Source organism: Anas acuta, chromosome 10, assembly GCF_963932015.1.
Source record: "Anas acuta chromosome 10, bAnaAcu1.1, whole genome shotgun sequence".
Taxonomy (NCBI): domain Eukaryota; kingdom Metazoa; phylum Chordata; class Aves; order Anseriformes; family Anatidae; genus Anas; species Anas acuta.
This window is the reverse complement of record NC_088988.1, coordinates 9,439,694-9,451,557: the sequence shown is the minus strand read 5'-3', so window position 1 is coordinate 9,451,557 and position 11,864 is coordinate 9,439,694. Positions and strand designations below refer to the sequence as shown.

The window sequence follows — 11,864 nt, the reverse complement described above, 5'->3', positions numbered from 1 at the left end:
CACCTTGATCAGTTTATTATGGCTTACAGGTACTTGGACAGTAGAGAAATGGGGGGGGAGGTAATTCTTGTGGTTGTTATTGTAAGCGTTAAGTTGCTCTGCATTTCCATGTTACCCTCTTCAGTGTTGTCTTCAAGATAATGCTTTTAATGGAGCAGTTATGACTGTTTTTGCATTGCTTTTTCTGTTTAATTGGGGGGGGGTAATTTCTGAAGTACGGTATAACTTTCATAACAACTTTGATTGGTTTAATTTGCACAAGCAATGTTAACAGTACTTTAAAACACACTTGGATTAATGTTGGTGAGCATCTGTCATGGCTTTGTATTGAATGCTCCTGAAAATGGCTAATCTTCAAGACTTTAGTTAGTACTTCCATCACTAATTGCCTAAATGTCTGTAACTTGTTGACAGTAATTTTCAGTTACTTGACATTTTCATGTTTCATGTGATTTTGAACAATATTTTATTGTATTACTTTTTGAGATCACATCTTTGATTTTGTAGTTTTGTGGTAGCTGTACCTGAAATGACTGCACCTTTTTCCAAATCAGGAAATGCAGTTCATTTCTTCTTGTTATTACCATCTGGCATTTTTCTTTTTTCCCCCAAATCAGTACAACTTAACAGTGATCAGTGCACTGAGCATTTCTTAGTGAAGTACTGTATTAGTATGCTAAAGCTTGTGAACCCAGTTGCTGTTCTGTTGTTTTGTTTTAAAGCTTTAGAATTCTATCTTAAAAATAAGATCTTGCATGTTAAATAATTATCTTATTGATGTTTATTTGTGTAGGAGTAGTGGTCGTGCTTGAAACCTTCTGTTAAACTTTCCAAGTTTTTTTTCTTCTATAAGAGACCAAATGAAATATTTCTCTATAAATATTTCTGTAAGTTTCACTCATTTTCAATTTGATTATGGCTTGTAGGAGCCAATGATAAGTATTTTGTATGCTAGCTTGGCAGTCTAGAAAAGAGCACTTAATTGTTTTGTAAAGATAATCCTGTGGTACAGAGAATCTTACTGTCATCTTTGTGCATTTCAAAGCAATTTGGTTTTGAACAGATTTTTATTTTTTTCTTCATGATCACAACAGGAGTTTGAACAGGAGTTATTGATATTCATAATTATAATGAAAGATGTAGGAAACAACTACATAATTTATTAAAAATTACAGATTCAATGACTACAGAGTATGTTTTACTGTCTTTTGCCGTCTGTTTTCATAAATAGATTTCCATGTATTTGGGGTATGTATTGAGAACTGGAAACAGAAGCAAACAGCTTGTTAGTTATATGTCATGAATGCACAATGTTTGCAGTCAGCTATAGATGTGTAGATAAAAATACTGCAGGAATCATAAATAGGTGTTTTTAAACCTGGAATTTGCTTTCTCTGAAATTTCTCTGTTCATAAGGGTGAGAATAAAAAGGACAGTCAGCATTATTCTGATATGATTTTATTCCTTTTTGAATGTCAAAGAAGGAATGATGGGGCAGCAAGTTGGAAAGTATCATAGAAAGTATTCTGGGTTTGTAGGCATGCTGAACTTCCGTACCAGTGGAATAGTTCCTATAAACAAGCTGCCCCTTCTCTTGACTTTCAAGATGTGGTCTGTAACTTGGATGTGGCCTATATCTGTAGACTGAACAATGTGTAACTGTTTTTTGTGTGTTTTGGCTATCCTGCAGTGTGTTGAAGGAGTGCATGAGATAATTTATTAAATTTTCCTATATTGTTTTTAATTTAAATCTAATAGAGTGCTAAGGTTTACATCAGAGCATCTTCAGTGTGAATGGTGAGAATCATTCTCACTCTGAAAGTTTCAGATTACCTAGATTTTATTTAAGTAATTTAACTTCTTGCAGAAATGACTGGTGAGTCAGTTAGCCTTCGTGGTGTTGTTTCCCAATACCTAGGTAGCTAGTAGTGGCTACCTCTTGGAACAGTGTGCAAATAATTTAAGATTTATAAATTTTGACATCTCATCCCAATGAGTTCCACATCTAAACTGCAAACTTTGTAAAAAGTGATTTTCTCCTTATGTATTATTTTTTCTTTATTTCATACTTAGTCTGGCTGCATATCTTCTCCAGACTTTGGTATTGACCTTGTTGTGGTCAAGGTGTCTTAGCGATCAGTACCATCTGGGAGCAGCGTGTCAATTGACTTGAAGACAGACTGGCAAAAAATCAAAATGTTAAACAGTTGCATTCTTGTCATCTGGCCTTTTGTGTACTCTCTTCTAGCATGGGAAGCATGTTTAGACTTCACTTGTTTGACCAAATACTTCAGAGTTAAATGTCCAAAGCTGTAGGTCCTAAGAAGCCTTTGAACTTAGGTTCACTGCTGTAATTAGCATACAGAACTACTGCCAATGCCAGGAACTAATCCAGCATCTCTCTTCATGGAACGCCTTCCTGCAGAGATGGGGCATTCTGCCATCAGTTGCAATTAAAACGTTCAGACTTGAAGCTTTTTGTCCCTCTCCTGAATATTGGCTCTCCTAGCAAGTCACTGTCCTGACTTTGAGAAAACAATCCTTCCTGTAGAGTATGGAGGTTTAAGTAGACATTACACATTTATACAATTCTAAAACAGGATCAAGTCAGCTGAGGGTTTTATTTTTTCATTTTTTTACAGCACTTGGTTAATTGCAGCATTTGAGGAGGCTAACAGTTGCAAGTTTCTGAAAAGTAAGAGTTATTTTCAGAACAGTATCTAGTGGTTTGTAGATTAATTCCTATGTAAGAGAAATGGAGTCTTCTGTCTAGCTGACATGGTATCTTCATTTATCTTTTTTTTTTTTTTTTTTTTTTTAAGAGAGACTGGCTTGTGATAGTTATTTGTGCTATATTAGGATCAGGGCACCATTTTGCTAAGTGATGGGTAAACATTCTCCTACCAGTGATCTGTCTCAGAACACATACAGAGGTCAAACAGGAGAGTGGCAGAATAGAGAAACACTTTTTTACTTGTCTTTTGTACATGCTACTTGATCTTATTTTTATGTCAGGGGGCTTTGAGGTGAATCTTCTGCTCCACCCTAGAGTCTGATAGCAGTGCATCCTTCCACGGTAAATACTAAGTTATTAGGACTGTGAGTATGCTGCTCTGCAGATGTCACTGTATTCCATTCCTATTCCTATACACATTCCTATTCCACAACCTGTGGTTTATAGGAATTCTTATAGGAATAGGAATTCTTATAGGAATGGGAATTCCTATAAACCACAGGTTGTGGGTTATTTTTTTTGGTCCTTTTACTATTTAATGCTGTGAAAATGAGCCACGTAGGTATTTGATCGTCTGTCTCACTTAGAGAACTGTGCCATTAAATTTTCAGTGGGTGGACCCTGTAGCAGTGGTGGTCGGTTACTGGTTCATCTCTGTGTTTAGATACTAGGTTAAATAAATGTGATATTTCAGAGATTTTTTTTTTTTTTCTCTTTGCATCAACTCCAACAGTACAGACATTTATCTTTGCAAGTGCTTCCCAGTCCCTCTCAGGTATGCTTTTGTTTATGTCTTGGGGATATATTGTTTTTGACCTTTGCTTATAATCTGACACAAATTGTAGTTGTTTGTTCATTCAGGGCCTGCATGCTGGGCATTTTTGTCTTCCCAATGAAATTTTGTTCTTGGATTTATAAGCAAAACAGTTGATTCTAAAGCCAAACTGTTGAGCACCTTAGCTCCAGACAGGGCAAAAATGCACGTGTGATATGAATGCTAAGGGGAGGGAAAATGACTATTCTGAGATGTGTGGGGGAGAGGTGGTGTGATTGAATAGTATCATTCAGCAACTGGTTCTGCTGCCTAAGCTCTGTGTCTGCACAGATCAAAAGAGAATTTCTCTAATCCAAGGCTTGGGAGAGCTGAGCCATTCAAAGTGGTTGTGCATAGCATATAAATTTGGGAACAAAGTTGGCCTTGTGTCTCTATAATGGAAAGCCATAAAAAACAGTAAATCCCCATTCAATTCATTGACAATCAGGACCAGCTGTAGCACAATTACAGTTGACAGCACACAAGGGGATGGGCACACACTTCACAAACACAAATCACCCTCCTTTGGAAAGAGTCTCAGGCAGTCCTCTTGCTGGCTAGCAGTGCTGCTGAAGTGGTTGCTCTCATTTAAGTCAATTAGCCAAGGAGAGGTGCAGTGGGCATTAGTAACAAGGACAGGAGGGCACTAGCACACAGGGTCAGAAATCACAGTCCCTTTTGTCTGTTCCTCTTCTCAGGTCTAACTATATGTGCAAGTAGGATTTTAAGCCCAGTTCTGCCTTGCCGATGTGCAAGCAGTTGTACAGAAGACTGTTGCCCCAAGGCTGAATATTACTTCTTTTTCAGTTGGTTTTCAACTCCAGTCTTTTCACAAGTATCTCTACCAGTAAAGCTGTTGTCTCTAGAGACACCAGAACTTAGCAAAGACAGTGGTTTCTAGTACAAGACCTCAAAAAAACTACTGTTTGCATAGGAAGAGAAGATGTCCTTGTGGCAGAAAGAAACTCAGATGAAAATATTCAGGTCCTGTAAGTGGACAGTAGCTCTCCCTACAAAGGCAGGCAGAACACTTAACAATCCTGGCCAGTCTGACACAGAGAAGAGTGATCCAGGTACAAAAACATGAACAAAAAGTAGATTCTCAGAGCCCTTTTATATTCCATAAATGTTGTGCAGTTTAACTGTTTCTTTGGTGGGCTTCATGCAGAAAAAAGATACATTAATATTACTCATGTCATAATCTCCACCAGCACTGCTGTGATTTGGTGGAGCTACGGGCTGTGGTGCTTTGTCAGCAAGTCAGCTCTTCAGAAAGACCCTACCTGTATTTTGTTTTCCCTCTGTCAGGTTGCCCATGAGCTCCTAGACATGGAAAACACTGGTCCAAAACTCTGCACAAAATGGGGCAAAGTAAAGAGCTATGTCCTATGCCAGATACACCATGAAGATAGAAGCAATTGCGAACAGGCCTGTCAGGGGAAGTTGAACATTTAAAGAGTGGCAGCTAATCGCAGCAGATGTTAACCGTTTAAGCCCAGCAGTAGGGCAGTAATGGAGTTAAGATGCTCAACATGGTCTATTTTCAAGTGGTAGACTTCAGTTTCCTCTTGCAGTGTTTTCACATGTGTAAGCTGCTGTTAATACCTTATGGCTACAGGTAAGATTAAAATGGGATGTTAGGCGTGTGGATCTGTAATACTGGTGGTCACATAAATACTTGAGGCATCTTCATTTGTAAGGGGTTTTAGCAGTTTTAAATTAGCATTCTGAATATTTGACACACCGTAAGATTTAAAGCACAGCTTTAATAACCCCCCACAAGGAGGAAAATATATCTTAGAAAAAACAAAATGATTAGGAAGAACACACAAATACCTAAAAGAAGCGCAAGGAGGCTGTGGTGGGTTGACTCAGTGAGTAGCTAAGCACCTATGTAGCTGCTTGCTCACCTCCCTGCATGACAGGAACATAGAAGAGCAAAACCAAGAAACTTTGGGGTTGAAAGAGGTTTAGGAAGTGAAGGGAAGAGGGGAAGAAAGAAGTGATGCAAAAGCAGACAAAAAAAACACACCACCTTCCGCTATCCCAGTTTTATTGCTAAGCATGATGTTACACGTTGTATCTCTTTGGCTAAGTTTAGTCAGCTGTTCCAGTTGTGTCCTCTCCCCATCTCTTGCCCACCCCCAGCCTACTCACGGGAGTGGGGGCAGAGTGAGGAAGAGAGAAGGCAGCGGCGCTGTGCAGGCACTCGTCAGCAACAGCCAGAACACTGGGGCATCATCAGCAGTTGTAGCCACTACTCCTAAACACGCCACTGTGCAGGCTGCTATTAAGAAAGTTAACTCCATCCCAGCCAGACCTCGTACAGAAGTATTAATCTGTGTGCACGTTCACAGGATCTGCTTATCCTGCTCCTCACCACCATCCAAAGCTGAAGGCAGTCTTGCCCTGATGACAGGACTCCAGCAATTAGTTGTTCAAAAACTAATTGGGTACCCTGGGGGGGATTACAAATAAAGCACTGTTAGATCAAGTGTTCTGGCACAACATTCCTTGGTCACTTTTGTCAATAATGACATAAGGCTCCTGGATTTCATTTACTTTAGAATTACAGTTCTCCAGCTTTACTTCACTGGATTTGGGAGAATCACTATCAGCCTGCAAGAGGTTCCTTCTACCTGGTGCACTGGTGCTTCTTCTGCTCGGAGACTGAACATTAATACTTCGTGGTGGAATGTAGGTGGGGTTTGGGGGCTCTCTAATACGTCTGAAGCACTCACAAGCTACGTGTGCATGAGGAGTATCCATTAATAGTCTCTTGCTATCAGAATCAGTAGTGGGATCCTCCATACTCCCAGTAGTACAGCACAGATCTGAAGATGGCTCAGTACGTGTAGCTGCTTGGTTCTGCATTTGAGCATTGGTCAGGTATGTGCATTTCATTTTGGACTGATTAAATTCTCTGACATTCCTGTCACTAGTAGTTGCATATGATACTGACTGAGGTTGCCCAGTTTCCTCTACTGGATACATCAAATCCTCCTGAGTGTCCTTGACTTGTAGCTTTGTGAAGGTTACAGACAGCTCACAAACTTCCTCTTCCTTAGTGACACCGCAGTTTTGGACAGAGGCAATGTCCTTGTATGGCAGAGACTTCAGCTCATTGGGTTCGTCCGCAGGGTCTGGGTCTACGCAATTTATGGCATCGTTAATTTTTGCTTCAATTGATTCTTCAGGCACTTCTTGAGCTTCGTACTCCAACGCGTTCTGACTGTCACAAGAGCTGTCAGCAAATATTGCGAAGGCTGGCGGACCACTCGCTCCCGGTGAGAGTGGCACAGGCCTGATTTCATTTACAGCTGACTGTGCAGTGACTGCCAAAACACATTCTTCACTTAGACTGGCTCTTGGCTTTTTTTCAAAAGCTTTTGGAGAAAGATTCTCACTGAAAATAGGTGTCTGTCTTATGACAATGTCGCTATATTCGATCAAGAAGTCCTCGCTGTCTGAGCATTTGCCCGGAAAGTGTGCTGTGTTAATGACTTGCCTTTGGTGTTCCTGAAGCCTGTTAGTGGATTGAGTAACCGCTAACTGAGGCATGTCATCTTTGATCTTAAGATTCCCAGCAGCTTCAAAGGATTTATCGGTATTAGTTGAAGACTTCGGTTGCGTAGCAAGGCACAAAGATGTTTCTCTGTTTTCTTTATTTTCTATGTTTTCAGAGTCTTCTCTCAGGGGTGTCTCATCTTCTTTGTCCTTATTTCCATGATGCCAGTGCGTTTGTGTTCGCTTCTGCAGGGTCTTCTCCAAATTGCCATGTTTTTCTTCATTTGTCATTTCGAGGATGGTTTCACACTCAATTCTTGCCAAGAATATTTCAAATGCAGTCTGCTTTGTTTCCTCATTGTTTCTCTTTCTGACAAGTGAAAACTCTGTTTCTGTTGTTGCAATGTAACCTATTTTCTCCAGTACTGTTTTTACTATGTCATCTGGGAGCACAGATTGAATATAGTAGACAAAATTACCGGTGAATGTCTGAAACAGAATGCAACAGTGAAAAACAGATGAACTCTAGGGGGATGGGGAGATGTGTGAAAGACTCCCTAAAATAAAAACTACTTCAAAATCAGTTAAATCTTTTTAAAAACTATTTTCTTGGAAGTTTGAGCTTTGAATCAGTGAGGCTTTTCTAAAAGCATTATTTTGTCAGCCTCTTGAGCACCGTATCTGTGCTGTAGCATAATAATTTCAGATAAGTTATTCCAGTTTAAACCTGCTAAGATACTAGCCAAAAGCATGAATAGTATAAAAAAAAAAAAAAAAAAAAACCAACATTTTAATCAAACCAGAGAAATTCAGAAATGAGTCTTATGTGTTCCACTGAAGAATGGAAGATTATTCAACAGAAGATTCATGGAATCAATCACCGAGGTCTAATTTTTCCTAAGGTGAAAGACACGATGCACTCACGGTTAGTCATATTTCTTCATTGGTGACAAGAACATACCATTTTCTTTCTCAGTGGTTCAGATTCTTGCTTTAACTTTACTTTCCCAAAATTGGGTTACCACTTCTCTGAAAGCACCCTTCTGAGCTGACGCTATTCTAGGGGAGATATTGGTAAAACATTCTCTCTTCCCACAAGCTGCCTGCACAACACGACTTCTGTAAAATGCTGCTGCTGTGTAACAGCTTAAAGTTACCATTGGCTCTGTTCTGGAGCTACCCAGGCCTAGTTTGTAAAGTCAAAGCGTTTTTTGGTTTTGCCATAAATCTTGTGATGGGAGAGACTGTTTACCTAAGCATGACCAACTCCAGGTAAGTCAAGAGAAAGGAATTAGGAACGCAGAGCTGACTTCCAGTTAGGGTGCTGTATTTTCTGGCTGCCCTTTGAGACCTGCTTACTTACTTCCTAATGCTAAGTGTTCTTCTCACAAGTATGACATCCTGGGGGAAACAATACTGCCCCCCTAAAAGGCTATGAAATTAAAATGCCACGGTATAACATAGGGCTGAGCCTCAATCTACTTCCTGGTAAGTTAGCCGCAGCTTTCACTGCCCAGCCTCTGTTCTTTCTGGATGGGAAGAAATGAGCAGGCATGGGGGTGGCATCAGTGTGGGTGAGAGACACAAAACATGAAGTATGTCTCCAACCAATAACTTTTACCAAAAACGTTATGCACACAGACATAGCTAGTTCTCCAGCTTGTGCCTTGCAGTACGATTACTTCAGGCCTTCAGTAGGATGTATCTTGTATTTTGCATTACCTACTATAATTTTTTCTAAATTAAACTTAAAGTTTGTGTACTACAAAAAGCTGAGCCTGCTCATTGTAGACCTTCATATCTTACACTAATTCTTAACCCTGTTTTAGGAAGATCAATGTGAAATGGTAATGTAGGGCTGTTTGAGAATCCACACATGGTACCTAAAGGCAGGAAGCAGGAAGTGGCTTTTCCTTGCCAGCATCTGGTGCTGTAGGAAGGGAGATAGGGTTACATTTTGGGGTTGGGGAACTTGAAGATCAGGTGGCTTGAGGATGCGTGCACGGGGAGGGGGCCAGCCCTGACCCCCAGCTGTGGGCAGCAGCAGCAGCGTGTCTTCTCAGGAGCCCTCTTCCGACGGCCTTTCCCATCCCGCACCCGCTGCCCCCACGGAGCGAGGAGGGGCCGGGAGCCCACCCGTGCGGGGCCGGCCGGGCAGCTCTAGGCCCCCCCTTCCCCAGCGCCTCCGCGAGCCCCCGGCAGGCCCGGGCAAGGCCTCGCCTCCCGCGGGGGCCTCCTACCTTCAGCGACCTGATCTCCTTCCTCCAGGGGGCCAGCAGCAGGTTGACGCAGAGCAGCTCCAGCACCTCCAGCGCCTTCAGCAGGTCCCTCAGGACGCCGCCGCCGCCGCCCCCCCGCTGCCCGCGGGCCCGCCGGCACCGCTCGGCCACGCCGCGCACGTCCAGGCCGCCCCGCCGCCGCCGCGGCTCCAGCAGCCGCCGAGCCCTCGCCTTCAGGGCGGCCTCGTCGCACGCCGCCAGCCGCCCCTCGGCCCCCCGGGCCGCGTAGTAGGCCAGCAAGTCCCGCAGCACCCGCTGCTCCTCCGCCGCCCCTGCCGGCCGCTCCTCCATGGCGCCGCCCGCCCGCTGCCCCGCGGCGCCGCGCCCCCCGCCATTGGCCGCCGGGGCCCCGCCGCGTCACACGGGCAGGGCAGGGCCGGGCGGCACGGCCCAGCCGGAGCCAGAGGCGGCCCCGGGATGGCGACGGCGACGCCTGGCGGCCGCCGGGGAGCGCTGCCCGCTAACGGGGCGCGGGGCGGGGCGAGAGGGAGGCGGCCGCGAGCGGGAAGCGGGGAGGCGTCGCGGGGCGGCGGCGGCGTGAGGGAGGAGGCGGCACGTGCTGCAGGGAGCGGGCGCCGCGAAATGGCGGCCGTGGGAGGGAGGCAGGGGGCGTCGCGAAATGGCGGCCACGTGGAGGACCTGGTGTCACGTGACGAGGGCTGTGTGAGGGCCCGGGCGTCGCGAAATGGCGGCCGCGTGAGGGAGGAGGCATCGTGTAATGGCGGCCGTGTGAAGAACCAGGTGTCGCGTAGTGGTGGCCCCAGGAAGGAAGAGGCGTCGTGTAATGGCAGCTGTGTGAAGGACAACGCGTTGTGTAGCGGCAGGTGTGCTGTGCTGTGCTGTTTCTGTGCTGAGGTGAGGCTCCCTCCTTTCCTGCTCCTCACCCTTGGCGGTAGTGGCCTCCCTGTGGTCTTCCTGCCTTTTTCCCTCACCATGCGCCTAGTGCGATGTTTGGGGCGGGCTGGGAGGTGAGAACTGTGCTTGGATGGCTGCTGCATGGAAGCCCTCTTTGAATGATGTGGAGAAAGTATGCGTGTGCCTTGTGTCCTTTGTGCGCAGTCTTGGAATGCCTCGGCTAGGTGGCTGGGTGTTCTCTGCGGCCAGGGCTGGGAAGGTGCCTGGGGTGGGCTGGAGATGGAGGCCGGGTCCAGCAGCTGGGAAACGAGCCTGTCTTTGAGCCAAACGACTTCTCTCATCTTGGATTTTGGAATCTGGATTTACAGTCACTTGGTAGGGCTGCCACAGTGCTGCATGCCTGTGTGATTTCATAAATTAGTGCCCGCATGGGCCTCCCTTGATCTTAATTTTTGTTGTATACCAGCTGGGCTGCTGTCTTTAGCTGTGTCTCCACTGACCTGACTTGCTGCGAGTGTGAATTTGCCTTCGTGTTTTTTTAATGACTCATCTTATTATAGGTTGTCTTCATTACTCAATAGATTTTATGATAAATATCAGCCATACCGTTAACCACTGGGAATGCCTGGTTTCTCATGATTAAGGGAAATCTCTGGCTAACTTGACCGTAGTCATTCTATTTCTTGTCTTGCTGAAAGTGACTGTTGCAAACAAACTGGCTTTTTCTCTGACTTTTTAGGCAAGAGAGCTTTCACAAAAACATACGCTTTTGATCGTCATTCCAAGTGAAATGTCATTAGGTAATACTTTTGCAGTATTTGTGTACGGATAATTGCTATATAAAAATTGCTGATCTAGCCAAGAGGGAAGAGGGGAAAAATCCCCGTACTACCACCACATGTTAAAATGAGGCCATCTGGCCATCTGCTGCAATGTCTGAGTTTCCTCCCCTGCCATATGTGCATGCATACACAGACAAGCTTGGCTGTGCTATTAGTAGGGTGCCTGCAGGCAGCTCAGCTCGCTTCTCGCCATATGCAAAACTTTATTGACCCAAATGAGCGGGTCTGATTTTGTGTTTGTGCACCCCCGCTCCCTTGGGGGCGCTTGGATTCTTTAACCTTTGCAGTTCTGTTTCACATAGGGAATAGCTGCATTTTGTTAGTCTGCATTTGAAAAGGACTGTACAGGAAATCTTGTTTTGTTGCTGTTTTTCTGGTGTTTTGCTTCTCAGTACAGCATTCTTGCAAATTTACTTAATATAGTAAATACCGAGTTGCTTCATCTATCTAGCTGTCAGTGCATTGTTTTTCTCTGAATTCATTTCCTAGTATAGCCTCCAAGGATGTCTTGAAGGTCCTAATACTTCAAAAGACTGTTTTCTAAAAGGACAGCTTGATCACTTCCCCGCTATGCGAGTGGTACCGATGCCGTCACTGCCAGCAGGTTAGGGTACTTGCTCATGGCTCAGATGCCTGAAGGTCCAGCTGCAGTTCCCCGAGCTATAAGGGCTCTCATTTTGCTCCTCCTTCTTCAACAGGAACTCTGAAATGTTTTGTGAATAAGTTTTGTTCTTTTCTGGGTGGGTGTATTAATTTTGCTTGTTACTGATGTTATTCTCTTGAAAAAATGTAAGATCATTATAGGATTTGTAAAGCTATGACAAAATAATCGT

At 44.2% G+C, this 11,864-nt stretch overlaps 1 protein-coding gene across 1 annotated transcript; it reads right to left on the bottom strand.

Moving 5' to 3' along the window:
- Nucleotides 1–179: 179 nt before the first annotated feature.
- LOC137862065 (uncharacterized) lies at nucleotides 180–9,778 on the bottom strand. The gene is made up of 2 exons (XM_068693729.1): nucleotides 9,296–9,778; nucleotides 180–7,544 (listed from the first exon to the last, which is right to left on the bottom strand). Exons 1-2 carry the CDS (start codon nucleotides 9,623–9,625, stop codon nucleotides 6,039–6,041), a joined length of 1,836 nt encoding a protein of 611 aa, XP_068549830.1. The 5' UTR covers nucleotides 9,626–9,778; the 3' UTR covers nucleotides 180–6,038.
- Between the last annotated feature and the right edge of the window lie 2,086 nt (nucleotides 9,779–11,864).